Consider the following 18,869-nt stretch of genomic DNA (forward strand, 5'->3'; position numbering starts at 1 on the left):
CTTTCCATTCTTGCACAAGCACCAGCAGGGAGGCATAAACGGGTATTTAAACAATATGCAATAGTGCCCAGCTAGAGCTCATAATCTGGGGTCGTATCAACACATGACAACTTTTGGTGACACCATTTCATTGTGTGTTGTAGCATCTCGCTTGTCCAGTGATGAAGCACGTACTTGCCGACGTATCCTCAACTTGCCAATGAGCATGCCCGAAAGACAATATCATTTAAAAGTGATCATTTGAGAACAGAGCACTACTTCGATCTAAACATGTGTCTACATTAGGGTCATGGTTGTTATGAAACTGATGCTAAATGGCGTTTGAAGAAAACCCGTCAACTGGCATGCAACTACTGCCAAATTAGTAGACGTATTCCCGCAGAAAAATGAAAAATGTTGACGCATTCCCGCACAAAAGAATGAATTATTTTCTGGCCACTACGTCTAGCATGAAGCCTATCTTTGACACTAACCACCTCAAGCCTTGTAAAAATGGCACAACACATTAAAATGATGCAATTACAAATAATGTAAGACAGAATGCCTCATTCAAATGATGCAATGACACATCATGTAAGACACAATGTTACATTTAAATGATGCAATGATAAATTATGTAAGACACAATGTCACCGTCACAAAACATGTGCTCAACCACTTGATGGGGCAAGCCAACTCGATGAAAAAGCGTTGGCTCCAGCAATTTTTTCTGTTAGGTGTTTTCTAATCCCTTGAAGCCTCCATCATCCTACAAACTTCTGTTGTATGGACATTCAAGTCAAGTGTCCTACCAGCACATACTTCAATAAAGAAATCTATCAAAAGGACAGTGTGGTCAATATTGGGCGAGAATGGCCCGCAGCTTTGCGCAGATGCTGTTTTCTGCAAACCCTTTCTCCTTGTGGAATTTTCCAGCATCAGCCAGAGCAGTGCTAAAACGACTGTATGTCTCCGAGCGAAGCGCCGATTTTGCACCAGTCACCGGCAGCTTTGTTTTATAGAGTAGAGCTTGGAGAAGGAGAGGCAAGTGTTCCGGCAGCTGATAGCGTTTCTCAGGCACTAGGTCGAGGCGATCAGGCAGCGTGGTGTATGGCAGCCTGGCCACCATGATGTGGCAGTAGTCACCGAGGGCTTGGGCGTGGTTCGACAGCAGTGCGGCATATGTTGTATGGTACAGCTCGTCGACGTTGCTGTCACTTAACAGGCCTAAATCCTGTAGTGGAAAGTAGTTTATCTCAGTACAAAGCTTAAAGTTTCGGCAACAGAGGTAAGCTAACAACCTTTCACCAGACATAGCTCTTATCTGGTGAAACATTACAGCCGCCAAAGGCCATTGTAGTACGTGCATAAATCAACACAACAAATGACACATACAGATAGTGAAACTAAGAAAAGAACAGCGGACATCATTTGTGATTTCTTAAGTATAGTGTAATTTTTCTTAATTAAATAAAAATGAAACCGGATAAAAATGAATCACCCGTTAGGTTGGTGAGATCCGAGCAGAGACACTGAACACAGGCACCAGTACCAGCAGTACAAACTTTGGTGGTAGCTTGTACTTGGTTGCGTAGGGACCTGAGAGTGCCTCGCACATTTTTGGTGGCAAATCTGGCAGGGATGGGAACGACTGCCTTACGCACTGTGAATGAGTGAGCCAATACTACCAAGGGGACATGACGACCGAGCTGCCCAATGGGGTCTTCTGCTTGACAAAAAAGACGCTCGTGTGGTATGAGAGCCACAAGGACACCTTTATGTCATAGGATCACTTCATGTCTGAAATGGGGAATTGTTTCAAAGACTCTGTAGCAAAGAGAAAGGAAGTAGAACCAACGCCATTACTACGTGCCCATATTCGAAGAGAGACGTGCACGGCCTACATCGAGACTGTCTTGAACCTCTGAAAGACTATCAAACCTTTACTTGTTTGAGGAAGACATAGTTGGCCACCTATTAAAAAAATTGCAGAGGATGTAAGTCACCTCTTCATCGGCAAAGAGAGCCTTCGCACCGTAACCGACGTCATACCCCAGTGCCTCACATTCGAGACCTTGAAGATGTGACGTATGACTCCCAAGTTCGGTCGCCTACCGAATGTTACCGCCGTGGCGAATGTTGACGAATATTCGCCGTCTGATCTCGCGTCGGCAATAAGCGAGATCGTTAGAGGAGAGCTCACTTGACGCGTTCGCTCAACGCCGCACGAAGCTACACTCATGCCGCGTCCCTGTCACCATCACGTGTCCATTGCCACAGCAGCCATTGATGACTACAAATACAGGTCGGGCTCTCCATAGAGGCCCGGCCTGTTGCATGCCACCGAAGCAGCGTCTCCGGCATAGTTTAGCTCACACCCGCTGCCGATCCTGCACGTCCACGGAGAAGCGCTTCCACATGCATTGGCGCCACAGAAACCCTAACCAGGCCACAAATAACGCGTTTTGTAGCCACACATCACAGGTTCGATAAAGAAATTGTTATAAAAATCACCGGTTAACTGTTTCATGCACATAACTTCATTTCTGGCAAAAAGCAGGCTTTTATAAAAAATGACGAAATCTTTTGCAGAAAATAACTTTTTTGCAATAAACAAAAATTGGCAGATCTCACATACAGTGGGAATCGATGATATGCGAAGCACTATTGAGGAAGGTTGATATGTCACTCTAAGATCAGCACAATGTTACGAGGTGGAGGTAAATGGTGCCGTGCATGATTTACTTGTCATGATTATCATGTTTGAATGTGTCGTTTCTGTTCGTCATTTGTTTACGTCACGTGATACGAAGTTTAGTATATGTGGAGCTAGCGAAACGGCCGCGAGCACGCTATGAGCGGGGTATGTTGTCATGTTCCTACATGACACGCGTGTTAGGATTATCATGTTTGCATCAGTCATATACCTTCGTCATCCACTGACGTCACGTACGTACCACCAAATTTAGCAAATGTGGAGCTAGCGAAACGGCTGCAAGCACGCTATGAGCGTGGTATGTTGTCATTTTCTTAAATGACACGCTTGTCAGCATTATCATGTTTGCACCAGTCATATACTTTCGTCATCCATTGACATCTCGTAACACCAAATTTGGTATATGTGGAGTTAGCAAAACGGCCGCAAGCGCGTTATGAAGGGCCGAATATACCCCCATGTAGCGCTGACGCGCGCGCACGCTACGCGCAGTTACGCTACGTTAGCCAAACGCGAGCACTCTATAGTCTGACGTCAGGCGCGACCACCGCGACCAGCGTCCGTCGGCGCAGCCCGACGGCAACCGATGCGAAATGCGACATGCTTCATATCGCCCCGATGCGTTACCCAGACAACACTGTGCCTCCCTCTTTTAGTGACGAAGGGACACTGGACGTGCTGAAACGCGCATGCGTTAAAGCAACGCTGCGCGGCGCACGCCTGCGAGTATATGGCAAGACCGGCGCCTGGCTTGGTAACGCCGACGTGACGTGACGAAATGAACGCCGGCCAGCACGCGCGCCGCGTGACGTCGAAATGTATTGGCGCCTTGATTTGTGGTAGGTAGTCATGTTCTCACATGACATGCATCTTGTGATTATCATGTTTGCACAAGTCACATACCTTCGTCACCAATTAACGTCACGTAATACAAAATATGGCATGTGTGAAGCTAGCGAAACGGCCGCAAGCGCATTATGAGTGCGGCATGTAGTCATGTTATTACATGACACGCATGTCATGATTATCATGTTTGGATGTGTCATTAACTTATGTGGTCCGTTCGCGTCACCTAATACCGAGTTTGACACTTTTGAAGCTAGCAAAAAGGGACGAGCGCATCATGAGCGTAGCATGTAGTCATGTTGTTACTAGACACGCATGTCATGATTTTCATGTTAGGGTCGGTCCCTTGTGTTCGGCGTGCAATCACGTCATACCATGCCAGTTTTGCAACATGCCGTGTGAACGAAACTAACGCAAGAGCTACAAGACCATGAAATGTAAATCATGACATTCATGACATACATGTCATGATTTTCATGTTATGACTAGTCACATATGTTCTTCAAGTCATGTTATGCCATACCAAGTTTAGTATTGATACCATTATCGAAACGGCCAGGAGAGCTAAAAGTCGTCGGCGGATAGATAGATAGATAGATACATAGATAGATAGATACATAGATAGACTCAAAGTCGACGAATTTCGCTAAGAAATGCTTCGGATATAAAGAATTGCCCATTTTAGTTTGTGGGGGGGGGGGGTGCGGACGCCCCTTGTAAAGTTGTTTGCGCCGCGTGGCGCACCTGTATCGCCCAAAAGCCGCATTTCGAAGTGACAACCACCGGGTGATAGTTGGCGTTGTATTCGCGTTGAGTACCACTATCATCATCATAGTTGTTACAGTGGTAGCGCCGGCAGTGACCCCTGGCGTAAGCAAGCCTTGGTGGCAGGCGAGAGTTGAGCGACTCTCTTCCGCGCGTGGCGGTTGCCGCGAACGGTTGTCTAGCGTGGGCACTCGGCGCGTGGCACCGCGGTTACATACCGCGGGTCTGCGCGCCGGGGGCCCTCGTGGTAAGTCAAGCGTTAGCGACGCCGCCTTGAGTATGTTATTGTGCTTGTCATGTTATTGTATGTTCATTGTGTTATGTTGTTTGTATGGTAGCGTGTTAATTACGATTGATGTAACGATTCGGCGGATATCGTTGTTGTAAATTAGTTAAATAAATGTGTGTATGTTGTTTGGTTTGTACCGACCGCGTCTGCTGTGTTCGTTCACTCCAAGAGCGTGGCGTGGCGCTCACTCGCCCTTTAGAGCCACCAATATATATATATATATATATATATATATATATATATATATATATATATATATATATATATATATTGTGAAGAAGAAGATGTGCCTGCAGCAAGCAGCATCGCCAATGCCCGGCTCTCTCGGCTCGTGCTTCGGTTTGTTGCTTGGCCGAGCGCTGGATGGTTCTTCACGCTGTCTCGTCGCTGTCTTTAACGGCTAATAAACCTCCTCACATTTGGTGGAGGTGCGGGGTAGTTGCGGAAGCATACGCACAGCGTCTGCATATGTGAACGGCGCTGCTACAGACTGCATCACTTGCAAACAGGCTACAGGAGGAGCCACAGGCTGCGCTGCATACGTTAGGGGTGCGGCCACAGGCTGCACGGCTGGCGGATAGGCGACAGGAGGGCCTACCGGCTGCGCGACACGCTGGCAGTGAACACGGCTGGATAGAGGCGGCTCGTGGTGCGCAAGAGGAACAGCTTGGGCAACCTCTCCTCCTGGTCCCCTGCATGTGATGTTGCCTTCACTACTCTGCGCCGTCTGCTCACCTCCCCACCTATTCTTCGCCACTTCGACCCGACGGCTCCTACCAAAGTGCACACCGACGCCAGCGGCGTCGGGCTAGGTGCTGTCCTCGCTCAACGAAAGCCCGGCTATTCAGAATACGTTGTAGCCTACGCTAGCCGCACTCTAACGAAAGCCGAAACTAATTACAGCGTGACAGAAAAAGAGTGTTTGGCTCTGGTGTGGGCGCTTGGAAAGTTCCGGCCGTACTTATACGGCCACCCGTTCGATCTAGTAACTGATCACCACGCGCTTTGCTGGCTCTCCACTTTGAAAGGCCCTTCTGGCCGCCTTGCGCGATGGGCATTCCGCATCCAGGAGTACGACATTCGCATCGTATACCGCTGCGGACGCAAACACTCTGGCGCTGACGCCCTGTCCCGCTCACCTTTGCCACCAGATCCGACGTGCGGAAACACGTGCCTCCAGACCTTGTCATCGTTAAATCTTGACTCAATTGTCACCGAACAACGTCGTGACCCGTGGATCGCATCTCTTCTTCCGGAACGCCCAACCTTCCGGTATCTGGATCCCTACGACGTCAAGCTTACCATTTTGCCATCCGCGATCAACTTCTCCATAGACGCAACTACTCTGCTGATGGCCGCCGGTGGCTACTTGTCATTCCACACGCGTTACGATCGCAGGTATGCAGGTATGCGCCTCTCTTCACGACGAAAGGCGATGTGGCCACGCCGGGGTGTTCAAAACATATGAACGCCTTTGCCATCGCTATAACTGGCGCGGCTTCACGCTGTCTCGTCGCTGTCTTTAACGGCTAATAAACCTCCTCACAATATATATATATATATATATACATATATATATATATATATATATATATATATATATATATATATATATATATATATATATATATATATATATATGTATATATATATATAATGTATATATATATATATGATATATATATAATGTGGGCATTTATTATACGCATCCTCTTCACCGGTACATTATCATCATTATCATGTGTGCCTCATGCATCCTCATTGTTGTGGCATAGCATCATCATCATCTTGGCTCATTCATCGTAGCTGTCGGCTGCCGGTTCCTCGGACCTAATAAAGGTAATCCAAACCAAGACTTCATACGTGGTGGAGGTTCTGTTTGATCCCCTGCTATCCTCTCGACCCCTCTACCCCCTGGAGCTACGTTCAGGTCGCCGCTTGGGCCAGGTGTCCGGAAATATGTCGCACCAAGATGAGGCCGGTGCTGCAGCCGTTCCCACTCCACCACCGCGTGCCGTGCCTTCTCACGTCATCAACAGCCTCCAGCGTGAGCCCCATCCTTTCGCTGGTATGCGCGGGGAAAATGTGGAGGAATGGCTGGACGATTTCGAACGTGTCGGCGCTGCTAACCGGTGGGATAACACCTACAAACTCGCTCACGTGTCATTCTACATCACGAGTGTCGCGAAGACGTGGTTCCTCAACCCCTTTATCGACATCCCCGACTAGTCAGCTTTCAAAGATCAGCTTCGCCATGTCTTTGGCACACCGGCTGTTCGTGCGGCTCCCGCAATGAAAGCTCTCGCGACTCGGAAACAGCACATCGGGGAGTCGTATACAGCCTACATCGAGGATGTTCTTTCACTTTGCCACCGGGTTCACACACCGATGACAGAATCAGACAAGGTGCGCCAGCTTATTAAAGGAATTGCACCCGTCGCATTCAGTGCCCTTGCAATCCAGAATCCAGCTACCGTTGCTGACGTTGCGACAACCTGTCAGCGCCTCGAAGAACTTGAGTCTATGCGCCTACATCCAGACAGTGACGCGGCCCGTATTACGACTGGTCCAAACCTGCGAGACACGATAAGGGCGATTATACGCGAAGAATTAGAATCAAAGGGATTAACACTACCTTCAGTGTGTCCCATTCAGTCTTCTTCAACGTAATTGCGGGATGTCATCATGGAAGAGCTCACGTCCATGACCCACATGGATGGCCAACCTGCAGCCCTCTATCTCTCGTACTCTCCCATCGTTCCCGCACACCGCCGCCGCGCCACCAGACACCGTCAGCTCGACGTCCCCGCCACGAACGTACGCGTCGGTTGCTGCCGCACCTCCCACAAGCTTTCCCACGAGCTTTTCATCACCACCGCCTGAGCCGTCATCGGTCCCTCTGACTGTTCTCTCTCCCGGTGCAGTTAGCGCAAGCTACTACCCTCCTTATTGATCGACTCGGCCTACGTGCTATTATTGTGGCTATCGTGGTCACCTTTCACGCTTTTGCCGCAAGCGCCAGCAAGATGAGCGCCGAGGGTATGACATACGCGAACGGGACTATACCGCAGGAGCCTTGTACCAGGGCCGCCGTTATTCGACACCGCCGCTTCGGTCTCCATCTCCGCCAGCATCGGGTGAACTGCGCAGTAGTCACCGATCAACCCGACGCTGTTCACCGTCGCCCTACCGTCGCTCCTCTTCAGCCTGCTTCCCTTACTTCTGATCGGCGTGCGGAAAACTAAGCGATGCAGTTTTTGGAGGACAAACTGCATTCCAACACAGGACTCCAATTCCTCCAGCGCGCCCCTACAATATGATTGCGGTCACAGTTGAGGGAGTGGACGTTGATACTTTGGTGGATACTGGGGCTGCGTTTTCCGTTATTCGTTCTGATTTGTGTGCCCGTCTTCGAAAAGTCATGACGCCTTATGATGGACCAACACTGGTTACAGCCCAAGGAACAATGATTCGCCCTTCCGCTCTCTGTACTGCCCGTGTACTAATCGACAAAATTCTTCATCATATAGAATTTGCTGTGCTATCCCCGTGCTCCCATGAGCTCATTTTAGGCTGGGACTTTCTTTCCTCTGCTTCTGCGGCTATTTGTTGTGCATAACGTGTCGTCCATCTTACTGACACGGACCACTACTAGCTCAACGACGAAACCTACAGGCCACTTCGACTCATCGCTGCTGTAGACATCGAGTTACTACCAAACGAACATCAATTAGTCACAGTTTTGTCCAACGACGTCGACTATGGTGACATTTTGGTCACTCCGTCACCGCGTTGCCTGAATAAAGGCATAGCTCTCGCATCAGGTCTGGCTCGCTTCAACAATGGATCAACTGTCCTCGCTGCTACCAACACCACACAAGATAAAATTTTACTGCCACGGGGCATTACTGTGGCCTGCGTTGCCGATCTGGAGCCTGTGTTCGTTTTGCCTCCTACCCCTGTCTCCGCTAAAGGCCATCCTGCAGATCATGCTGCTTCCTCGGCCTTTACAGCAGCCATCAACAATGACTTGGCAGTCTCACAGAAGCAGCAGCTGCTTGATTTGTTGGAAAAGCATGCAAACTCCTCTGACGTTCATTCATCCTCCCTGGGCCAGACAACCGCTACAGCACATCGTATTCAGACCGACGGAACATCCATTGTGCACCGCCGTCCGTACCGCGTCTCTCTAGCCGAACGAAAAATCATTGAAGAAAACGTAGACGATATGCTCCAACGGGAGATAATCCGACCCTCAACCAGTCCTTGGTCGTCGCCCGTCGTCCTGGTGCGTAAGCGTAAGAAAGACGGTTCCGTACAATTTTGTGTCGATTACCGAGCACTCAATAAGATCATTAGGAAGGACGTATACCCCATGCCACGCATCGACGATGCCCTAGATTCCTTACAAGGTGCTGAATACTTTTCGAGCCTCGACTTGCGTTCCGGCTATTGGCAAATCCCTATGCACGAAGATGATAAAGAAAAAACTGCGTTTGAAACCCCGGACGGCCTATACGAATTCAATGTTATGCCGTTCGGTATATGCAATGCGCCCGCAACTTTTGAGCGCATGATTTCCACCGTGCTGCGTGGCCTGAAATGGAAGACTTGCCTATGTTACCTCGATGACATTGTTGTCTTTTCATCGACGTTTCCTCAACATCTGCAACGCTTCGACGAGGTCCTGACTTGTCTTGCGGGCGCTGGTCTTCAAATTAACACCAAAAAGTGGCATTCCGCCAGTAGATCTATAAGGGTACTCGGTCATGTTGTGATCAAGGACGGAATTTGTCCAGACCCTGATAAAACTGCTGCAGTGCTTCGCTTCCCTCGCCCTGACAAACAGAAAGATTTGCGAAGTTTCCTTCGTCACGCCTCTTACTCACGGCGATTCATGCAAAACTTTGCCTCCATAGCCGCACCACTTCATAAGCTACTTGCTTCTGGTATGCCCTTTCAGTGGTCTCAGGAATGTGAATCGGCTTTTGACAGGTTGAAGAGTGCCCTCACGACCGACCCTGTACTTTCATTTTCACGATGATGCATTGACCTTCCTGCACACAGACGCTAGCGGCCGCGGTTTAGGAGCCGTGCTCTTGCAACGCGACAACTCTTCGCGAGAGCGAGTCGTTGCATACGCCAGCCGCGTCCTCTCCGCAGCCGAGAGGAACTACACGATCACCGAGCAGGAGTGCCTCGCCAGCGTTCGGTCAGTACAGAAATTTCGTCCATATCTTCATGGCCGCCATTTCACAACTGTGACCGACCACCACGCTTTATGTTGGCTTTCGACACTCAAGAGCTTGTCGGGACGCCTCGGACGCTGGATTCTACGCCTCCAAGAATATGATTTTGAGATCGTATACAAGTGTGGCAGGAAGCATAGTGACGCCGACGCTCTTTCTCGCTGCCCCCTACCAGCGACTCCAGTCGGGGTTTCCGCAATCAATTTGCTCAACACGCCCTCGGAGTCCACGTCTACGGCGGTTTCCTCTCTCGCCTCTATGGACCAGCTGCCTTCGGACGACCCCCACGATTTTCCTTCTCGAGGAGTTGGCTTACCCACACTGTCGATGTATAATAGGCTACCTCACTGGCAGTTCCCGTCCACCTAATTCAAGGCTCCGTCGCCAACTTTCGCAATTTAAGCTGGACAACTCGGTGCTGTACCGCAAAATTTAGTATCTTGACGGTCAGCGCTGGGTTCCCGTTCTACCCCGATCGCTTCGGTCCGAAGTCCTCAGAGCGCTTCATCACCATCCGACTGCTGGTCACCTTGGTTACCATAAAACCTACGATCGCCTTCAAAGTCGGTTTTATTGACCAGGCATTACCACTAGTGTAGCTCGGTACGTCGGGTCCTGCACTACCTGCCAATGTAGAAAACTACCAAGATCTGCTCCCGCCGGTACATTACAGCTTCTTCCGTGCCCAGCCACACCATTCGAAGTTGTAGGCGTCGATCTTTATGGCCCCCTCCCAGTCAGTGCTGCTGGAAACCGGTGGATAGTAACAGCCATCGACCATTTGACGCGCTACGCCGAGACGGCATCCGTTACTACTGATTCTGCATCTGAAATTGCCAATTTCTTCCTCCGAGCCATTATGCTGCGTCATGGTGCTCCACGTGTGTTGCTCAGTGACCGTGGAAGGGCCGTCCTTTCACAACTAGTGAACGAACTTCTTCACGCCTCCGGCACAACTCACAACACTGCCTCTAGTTATCATCCCCAGACGAACGGCCTCACTGATCGATTCCACGGCACTCTTGCTGACATGATCGCCGCCTATATTCAACCAGACCACAAAAACTGGGACGTCGTTCTACCATTTGTCACTTTTGCCTACAATGCGGCCATTCAGCGGAAAACCGGCTACTCGCCATTCTACCTAGTTTATGGATGCTCCCCTACTTCTTTCCTGGACGTCTCTTTTCTCTTTTTTTACCTGCCAAGCGAATTCATCTCCATCCTCTTCAGAGGAATACGTTTCACGACTCGCACAGTGCCGCCAACGTGCTCGTATAAACACTGAAGCCCGACAGCAAGACAGAAAGCTAGTTTATGATGAATCGCATCGTGCTGTATCCTTCCAACCTGGAGACGAAGTGCTCCTTTTGACGCCTGTTCGCACACCTGGTTTGTGTGACAAGTTTCAGCCTCGGTTTATCGGGCCGTACACAGTTCTTGAAGAGACTTCACCAGTGAATTATCGCATGACGCCACTTGTAGCCCCAGCAGATCACCGTTATCGAACTACAGAGGTCGTCCATGTCTCCCGTATGAAGAACGTCGCATGAAGCCCTTCATGCGACGTTCTTTGTCCCCTTGACTTGTCGTGGCCAGGCTGGCCGCTTTCATGTGGGGGGAATTGGTGTGGGCATTTAGTATACGCATCCTCTTCACCGGTACATTATCATTATTATCATGTGTGGCTCATGCATCCTCATCGTTGTCGCGTAGCATGATCATCTTGGCTCATTCATCGTAGCTGTCGGCTGCCGGTTCCTCGGGCCGAATAAAGGTAATCTAAACCAAGACTTCATAATATATATATATATGTGACGTATCAAGCGATGATTGGTAGAGGCCGAGAAGGAAGAAGTGCAGAATAGAATAAACATGGCGTATGAGCCAGGCCACGTCTCCGACTCATCATAGCGTCACACGAGTCGACAGGATGAAGACCTCCCAGCCACTTCATCAGTGTCTCATCATCGACGCAGTTCTACACAAGACGCCCTGACCGTACATTGACTACCGAATCATCACCTAGGAGGACATCGACCAGCACCATGACCGAACCATCGGCTGACCTCGACATCCCCAAGTACACCGGATCAGCGGACGATGGACCCGTACAGGACTGGTTCAACCTGTTCGAGCTCCACGCTACCGCTGCATCTTGGTCGGAACGGGAGATGGTTACGAACTTCAGCGACTACGTCACCGGTGAGGCATTCAAATTTTACCTAATTCACATATTTGAGAACGACGAGTCATGGCAAAAAATCAAAGAGGAGATGATTACCCGTTTTAATGACTATAGCGAAGACCTACTCATTGCCAACCATCTAGAGACAACCGCACACTATCGTCGATTTCCTAAGCAGTCCTCAACCATTCGAAAGCCCAGCGCGAATCGGCAAGTGGCTCAAGACAAAGTGGCACATGCGTTTATTTACAGAAGGCCATGCGTATATTGGGAAAAACCCAACCGTCAAGCGCTTTTCCCTTCACGAAAGCCGGTATTTTCAAAGTCGTCGCTCCAGCACACGACACGAGACGTTGCTTACCCACCTCATGCACTTCATTTTTCGTCTCGCATACGTGGTCCACCACCCGGTTTTTCATCACGCGGCTCTTCAAGCGTTCCTGACGCTCACCGTTTGCCTCATAAGGACATCATGTTCACGATAGACGAGTTGACACACCGAGAAAATACCCAGTTGAGCCATGCTCCTTCCGCACGGGTTTATGCATCACCGCCCCGTGCATACACACTCGACAGTCGAAGCAACACTGAAGGGTTAGGCACATCGAACGTCAGACGCTGCCATGCGCAAGAGCCTCTCGTAGTGAACAGTGCAGAAAAAGCTTCTGAAGAACTTTCTATCAACTCTGAAGCATCATCTTCATTGCCTGAATGGCATGACAACTGCTCAAAGACTACCAGCTGCCGACTGGATACCCCATCAGGTTGACATGAAAACCAGCGCGATGTTCGAGAAGGGCTTCCACCGCAATATGGTCCACAGCAACGTCAGCAACGCCAGCAAAAGCAAGTCTGTGAATCACAGACACTCCAACGGACACACCAACAAGGACGACGACGCAAAGCAAGCCTCTTAAAACAAATTCAAGAAGCGAGGCAACTTCGCATAAAGAATCGGCGCCAGAAATGCATTTGGCACAAAATATCAAGACTGCGCCTAAGATTACAGCTCCAAAACCTCAGGAAACACCGAACAAGACAAGAAGTTACCAGTTCTACCATGCAAAGATTCAGACACCATCCCATTAGTTTACGACAACGGAGCCAACGCCACAGAAAACTACGAAAGAGACAACGTTATAATTTGTACAACGCACGAACATAGACATAATTCCTTGAACTTCAGTTCTTGTACACGCAGGCTGCAAGCACTAATTCTGTCTCAGCCGCGACACAAAATACAGCGCGTACGACAGAGGATTCGGCGCCTACGACATTCGACCTTCAAGTGCTCCAAGGACTTCCAACCTTGTTCGTTCCTCGCAGCTGCTCAAGTAATGTCATGGTCAGTGCAGTTTTGCAAGACACGGTTACCATCTCCAGAACGCCACAGCCAACCTCGCCCACCAGAACTCCCCCATTCACCGGACTGCCGCACTCATTTCTGAAGTTTTGCGAGTTTACGGAACACCACTGGGACATGAAACCAATTGTGCATTTTGACATTTGCGACTTCTCAACCTTGCCTTGTTTACTTTTTCTCGTTCGTAATCCATGCCTTCTTTCGGGGGGAGGGAGAATCGTGTGACGTATCAAGCGATGATTGGTAGAGGCCGAGAAGGAAGAAGTGCAGAATAGAATAAACATGGCGTATGAGCCAGGCCACGTCTCCGACTCATCATAGCGTCACACACACACACACACACACACACACACACACACACACACACACACACACACACACATATATATATATATATATATATATATATATATATATATATATATATATATATATATATATATATATATATATATATATATATCAGGTTCACCATCTACCGCGCCTTAGGAAGACGGCAGCCGAAAGACAGCAAACATTACATGCCACATTGAAGTCCGAATTAAGTAGCGTCATCTCTGTCGGATTGCCGAAAGCTTTAAAATGTGCGCCATTTAAAATACGACACGCGGGGCTCACGTGTCCCAAAAGGCGAAAAAATGAAGAAAAAGTGTTTACCTGAGGGGTGAACTCCGTGCTGGAAATAGTTAAAGGAATAGCAATAAAGAGCTTTTTTTTTTGCAGAAACACTGGCGTCGGTGTCGGCGCGGAGGTCCTTAGCTGTGAGCGATAAATCATTTTGTCTGACACAAAAACCGCGAAAGATCCAAACAAAATAAATAATAAATACTGCCGGGTCCGAGAGAGGATAAAATCCAGGCGGTTTACGTGGCAAGCAGGTATTATATCACAGAGCCACGCTTGTGCTTGGAAATACAGCGAAAATAACTTCGTATGCTTGAAAATGCAGAGACAAGAGCTTACATGCTATGGAGACGTCGCAGAACATGCATGCCAGTGCACCTTACAATCGTTGTATGCTGTTACCATAGAGAAATATCAAATGGGCAAGTTTTTTACCATGCGGAAGGTTAACCCTAGCTTCAGTGACATCGGGAATTAAGAAAAGGGGGGGGGCAGAAAAGAATACAAAGAGTGAAAAGGAGGATAAGGAAATGACAACGGCCAATTTCACAAGGGCGTGTCAATACAGGGGTGCCATTTAGGCATAGAGGGAACCGCAGGGATGAACTGCGTGTTGGCTGTAGTGTCGAAATACTCAACGTCAACCGGAGCGCCCAGTTTTTCCTTTCTCACAAAACAAACATATCACGTTCATTTTCTTCTTTGAGACATGGCCATACAATAAGGCATTGTTATATCAGCATTTGTCTCTATGCCAAATTTTACAAGTGATTGGATAAGCGAACCTTGTGGTTTCGGTAGGCCTGGTGCTTGAGCAATGCTCCATCCGACTCGATCACCAGCATCTTGACCGTAGGGGCCGTCTTGGCAGTCGAGTTGAATTGGGGACAAGGAAGCTGGGCCATGGCTATGGCCCAGTCAGGTGTGACGTGCGCCAGGTGCATGGCTGCCTCGTCCCATTCCACTCGGAAGCCCAGCTCTCGTCGCAGCAGTTCGCACAACCGGGACACCGCCACCACGTGAGATTCATTGTCGCGTGAGTACACAACTTTCACCACTGCACAGTTGGGATAAAACACACACTGAGCTCCGAAACGCAGCTCAAAACTGACGCCCACGCTTCAACCTTGTACAAACAAACTTTTTGTTCTTGCAAAGCGTTGCCGATGGGATCTGTGTGAACGTTTCCGCATATATTCCATGAAGGCGGCTAGGCGGGCTTTTTTAGTAAGTACGCACAGTTATTGGAAACAGTGCGTAAACAGGCAACATAAAAGACCACACAACACAGCACCCATGTTGTGTGGTCGCTTCTGTGTACTGTTTATGAGCTGTTTGGTACAGATTTTACATTACCGAGCTATAGTCGGATAAAATTAACTTAAGAAATCCGTAGAAGCTCTGCCTACACAGCCGAAGCGTGGCAGCTGATCGTCTCCGCGACTGAAGAAGTAGTTCCACTTGTGCGTTCAGCAATGCTTTACAAATGCGGGATCAACGACCGTCGCGATCACGATGTCGTTCCGGAGTGCGGACCCGCGATCTACAGACTGGAGCGCCACCAGCGTACATCACGGTAACTGCAACCGCCAGAGATAAGGTGTCCTCCGTGTTGCTATGGGGACTCACCCCCGTATTCTAGAACATCACTTCACTCAACGCTTCACCTTCACTTGAGAAAGCCGATGAAAGCGCCATCTGTAATAATGGCAAGTCACTGCATATCAGGAATAACCTGCTGCGATATTTGAGTAGCGTAGCGTCATTTTCAGCCGAGCAGTGGCGCACTGCTCAACTCCGTCAAGTGAAGGGTGAAAGTCGAGTCGAGGAGCGTTTGTGAATACGGGGGTGGGAAAGTAATTGAGAGGTCGCCTTTGAAAACGACAACTTAACGCGCGCGAATGCACTGGAGCTGTGACAGAAGCTCATGTGTTGAGACGGACCCTGGATAGCTGTGACACAAACGCTCGAGAAACGCCTCCTAACTAATTCATGTTTCTTTGCGTGAAACAAATCGTCAGCAGTGAAACTGTTCTACAGACGTAACACAAGACATTGTTAAGGTGTTTAAAAAAGCACCACTAGGCCATTGCAGAACGCGCAGCACAGTGACAGCGAAAGCTGGAAGAGAAGCCTTTTGGAGCCTTTTTAACAAACTATTTGGGTAACTGGCACAAGTAAACTCTCAGGGTACCCACCACGCCATAAATAATAATTATTGTGTGGTGGGGCAGCGCCTACTATGCCATTATTTGTCATTATTCGGAAAAGCGTGGTACCTGCTGTGTCATTGTAAGACATTTTGTGCACAAACGTCTTCGACGGCGGCAGTGGTGGACAACTACGGCATCAGAATCCAGCTTTATTGTGATTTCACAACAGCCTTCACTGTAAAAAGCCTAGCAAGTGAACACATCAACAGAAGCAATGATGCATTGCGCCAGCCGTACCAACAGTAGGAACGCTCCATTACGGACGCGAGTGCGAGAAGCCAATGTGGCTAGACTGCTGTTGCATTTAAAAGTGTCCATAAATGGAGCACAACTTACAGTGTTGTTAGTGGCACGTATAGCATGTGATTTGTGTGGAATTTTGTGTGAGATTTGTTGAGTCAGATGAAGTTTTTTTTTTCTGTGCCACTGCTGGTGCTTGCAACTCAATTTCATTCATTGCAAACGCTCCAAATATACACACAGAAATGCTCAAAGCCAAGAACTATCAATACTTATACGCAATTTACTTCTTTCCTTTACCGCATAAAAATTTTACTTTGCATGCAGCCTAAAACACGCTGTTGTAAGACTCGTTAGTGCGTGTCCCTCATGAGTGTTTGCTGAAATTGAGGACAGTTACGCTCATTTGCAGGGTAAGTTTTCGGGGTATGGTGTGGTACTCTTTATTCAGGTAGGGAAGAACAACGCTTTGGTTGATGCACGTGACTGGCGCGTTGGGACAGTTATGTTTAACCTTACCGCCGTATCATAAGCTTTCTGGAAGTTTCAGGGTTTCACGTAAATTTTACAACACCATTCAAGCATGAGAATGTTCAAGCATAGACATCTCGCATATCTGCAACCTAAGGGAAGAGCTTTCGATACCTTGGAGCCGAACCCTTGGAAACACGGATAGGTGACAGAAAGTTCATCTTGAAGGTCATGCATTACCATGGCTGTCCTGTTTTTTGTTGTTTTTTGTGTTCTTTTTTTAATGCTGGTGTTTAGGAAAGCTGTTTACATTATCTGAGTTTCTGGTTAAGCCAACAATACATTGCATGAACCGCTGCCAAAAATAGGTTTGCGGTGCTCCTTTGGCTGCCCTCTGCCCCACTCCCCCTACATTGAAAATTGAAATTGCGCCTGGAATTCACAGCACCACTGTGTTCGGGAAAAATAGCCTTCATGTGTCCCGATTTAAACACTGCATCCACCACTCGCATCTGCGATTATTTTCCTTACGAGAAATATAATGTATGAGCTTAACTTTCATAATCAAGAGTACTTTTCACGAATATACTTATTTTTTATCAGTTTCACATGCCAAACAACTACTGACCAGGTGGTCCTGGATCCACTCGATACTTGCGGTACGTAGCAAGGGGTGAGGTCAGGATGAACGGCTTGTTGCGTGCCAACCTGTACCGACGCCGCACCCAAATGGCACCCAGCGCAATGAACACAGCTGCAACAAACAGCAGCGGGAGTAGCACAAGCCACAGCAGGCGACTCCGCAGGGCTTCGCCGGTCGGCTCCCCGGAACCTTCTAGAGCTGCACAAAACAAAAATTTCAGGTACACGATGATGGTGAAGATGCCTTGCAAATCAGCTAAGAAATTCTACCATGCTGCTTACTTAACACTGATTAAAAAAGAACCACGAAAACAAGCTCAAAATAACCAATTGTAAAAAAAGAAGATTTGTAAAAAAGAACAATACAAGAAGAACAACACAAGAACAGCTTACAATGTAATCCAGTGTTCCGAAGCATTCACACTGATGCACGTCCAATCGGGGTTGGGCAGACAAAGAAAAACATGAAAATTTTAGAATGTGCTTAGAGACCCTCTGCAACATTTTTTTGTTTCTGTAGTTTTGACCAAAAAAGATTCGAAAGGACATTTGAAAAATATTGCACAAATACTGGATTCAATTCGTATGAAACTTTCGTATTCAGATTCGCTTCCTGCCCAGAATGTTGCTATTTACACAGCTCTAGTGCTTGCCCATCACGTGTTCCGAAGCAAAACGCATTAACTCAGGGGGAACGCGAGTAAATACGTCGAAGAGGGTTGGAGTATCGCATGAATGTTGCGTAATTGGGTATGCTTTAAGAATGCTCAATTGTTATTTTGTCTTTAATATTCTTATTTATTGAATGAAGAAGAAGTGTTACCTTTAACGTCAAGCGAAAGACAGACGCCCCTGACTGAATTCTCAACTCGCGACCCAGTTCCTACATATACGAGGCGGCCAGCGAATGGTTGTGCAGAGCGATCAGTCGTTTTTTTTTTTTTTTCTAGCAGACGCTGTCTCTGTCGGCCTTGCCAGGCGAGGGGAGGGGAGTGACAGTTTCGCGGGTCTTTTCCTGGGTCAGCACGAGACGCACAGTTTGGGTGTGTACGTGTGACTAAGAAATGCTCCACATTTAAAGAATTCGCTTTGGTACTTTTTTAAGGTGCGAACCATTTCTTTGCGAACTTCACCGACTTTGACCATATCTCTCTCTCTACCTATCTATCTCGCCGCCTAGGACATTTAGCTCTTCTGGTCATTTTCATAATGGGATGTATATAAAATTTGGTATGGCATAACATAACTCTATGACGAGCATAAGTGACTAGTCATAACATGAAA

General features: G+C 48.2%; 1 protein-coding gene across 1 annotated transcript in view; it reads right to left on the reverse strand.

Moving 5' to 3' along the window:
- Positions 1-835: 835 nt before the first annotated feature.
- The window catches only part of LOC142772303 (uncharacterized), a 64,863-nt gene continuing 46,829 nt past the window's right edge, over positions 836-18,869 (reverse strand). Inside the window, exons 9-11 of the mRNA XM_075874504.1 lie at positions 17,572-17,784; positions 14,805-15,076; positions 836-1,213 (exon numbers count right to left, since the gene is read on the reverse strand). Coding sequence (XP_075730619.1) covers positions 836-1,213; positions 14,805-15,076; positions 17,572-17,784 — 863 coding nt within the window. The remainder of the gene's footprint in view (positions 1,214-14,804; positions 15,077-17,571; positions 17,785-18,869) is intronic.

This window comes from Rhipicephalus microplus, chromosome 9, assembly GCF_043290135.1.
Source record: "Rhipicephalus microplus isolate Deutch F79 chromosome 9, USDA_Rmic, whole genome shotgun sequence".
Classification (NCBI taxonomy): Eukaryota; Metazoa; Arthropoda; class Arachnida; order Ixodida; family Ixodidae; genus Rhipicephalus; species Rhipicephalus microplus.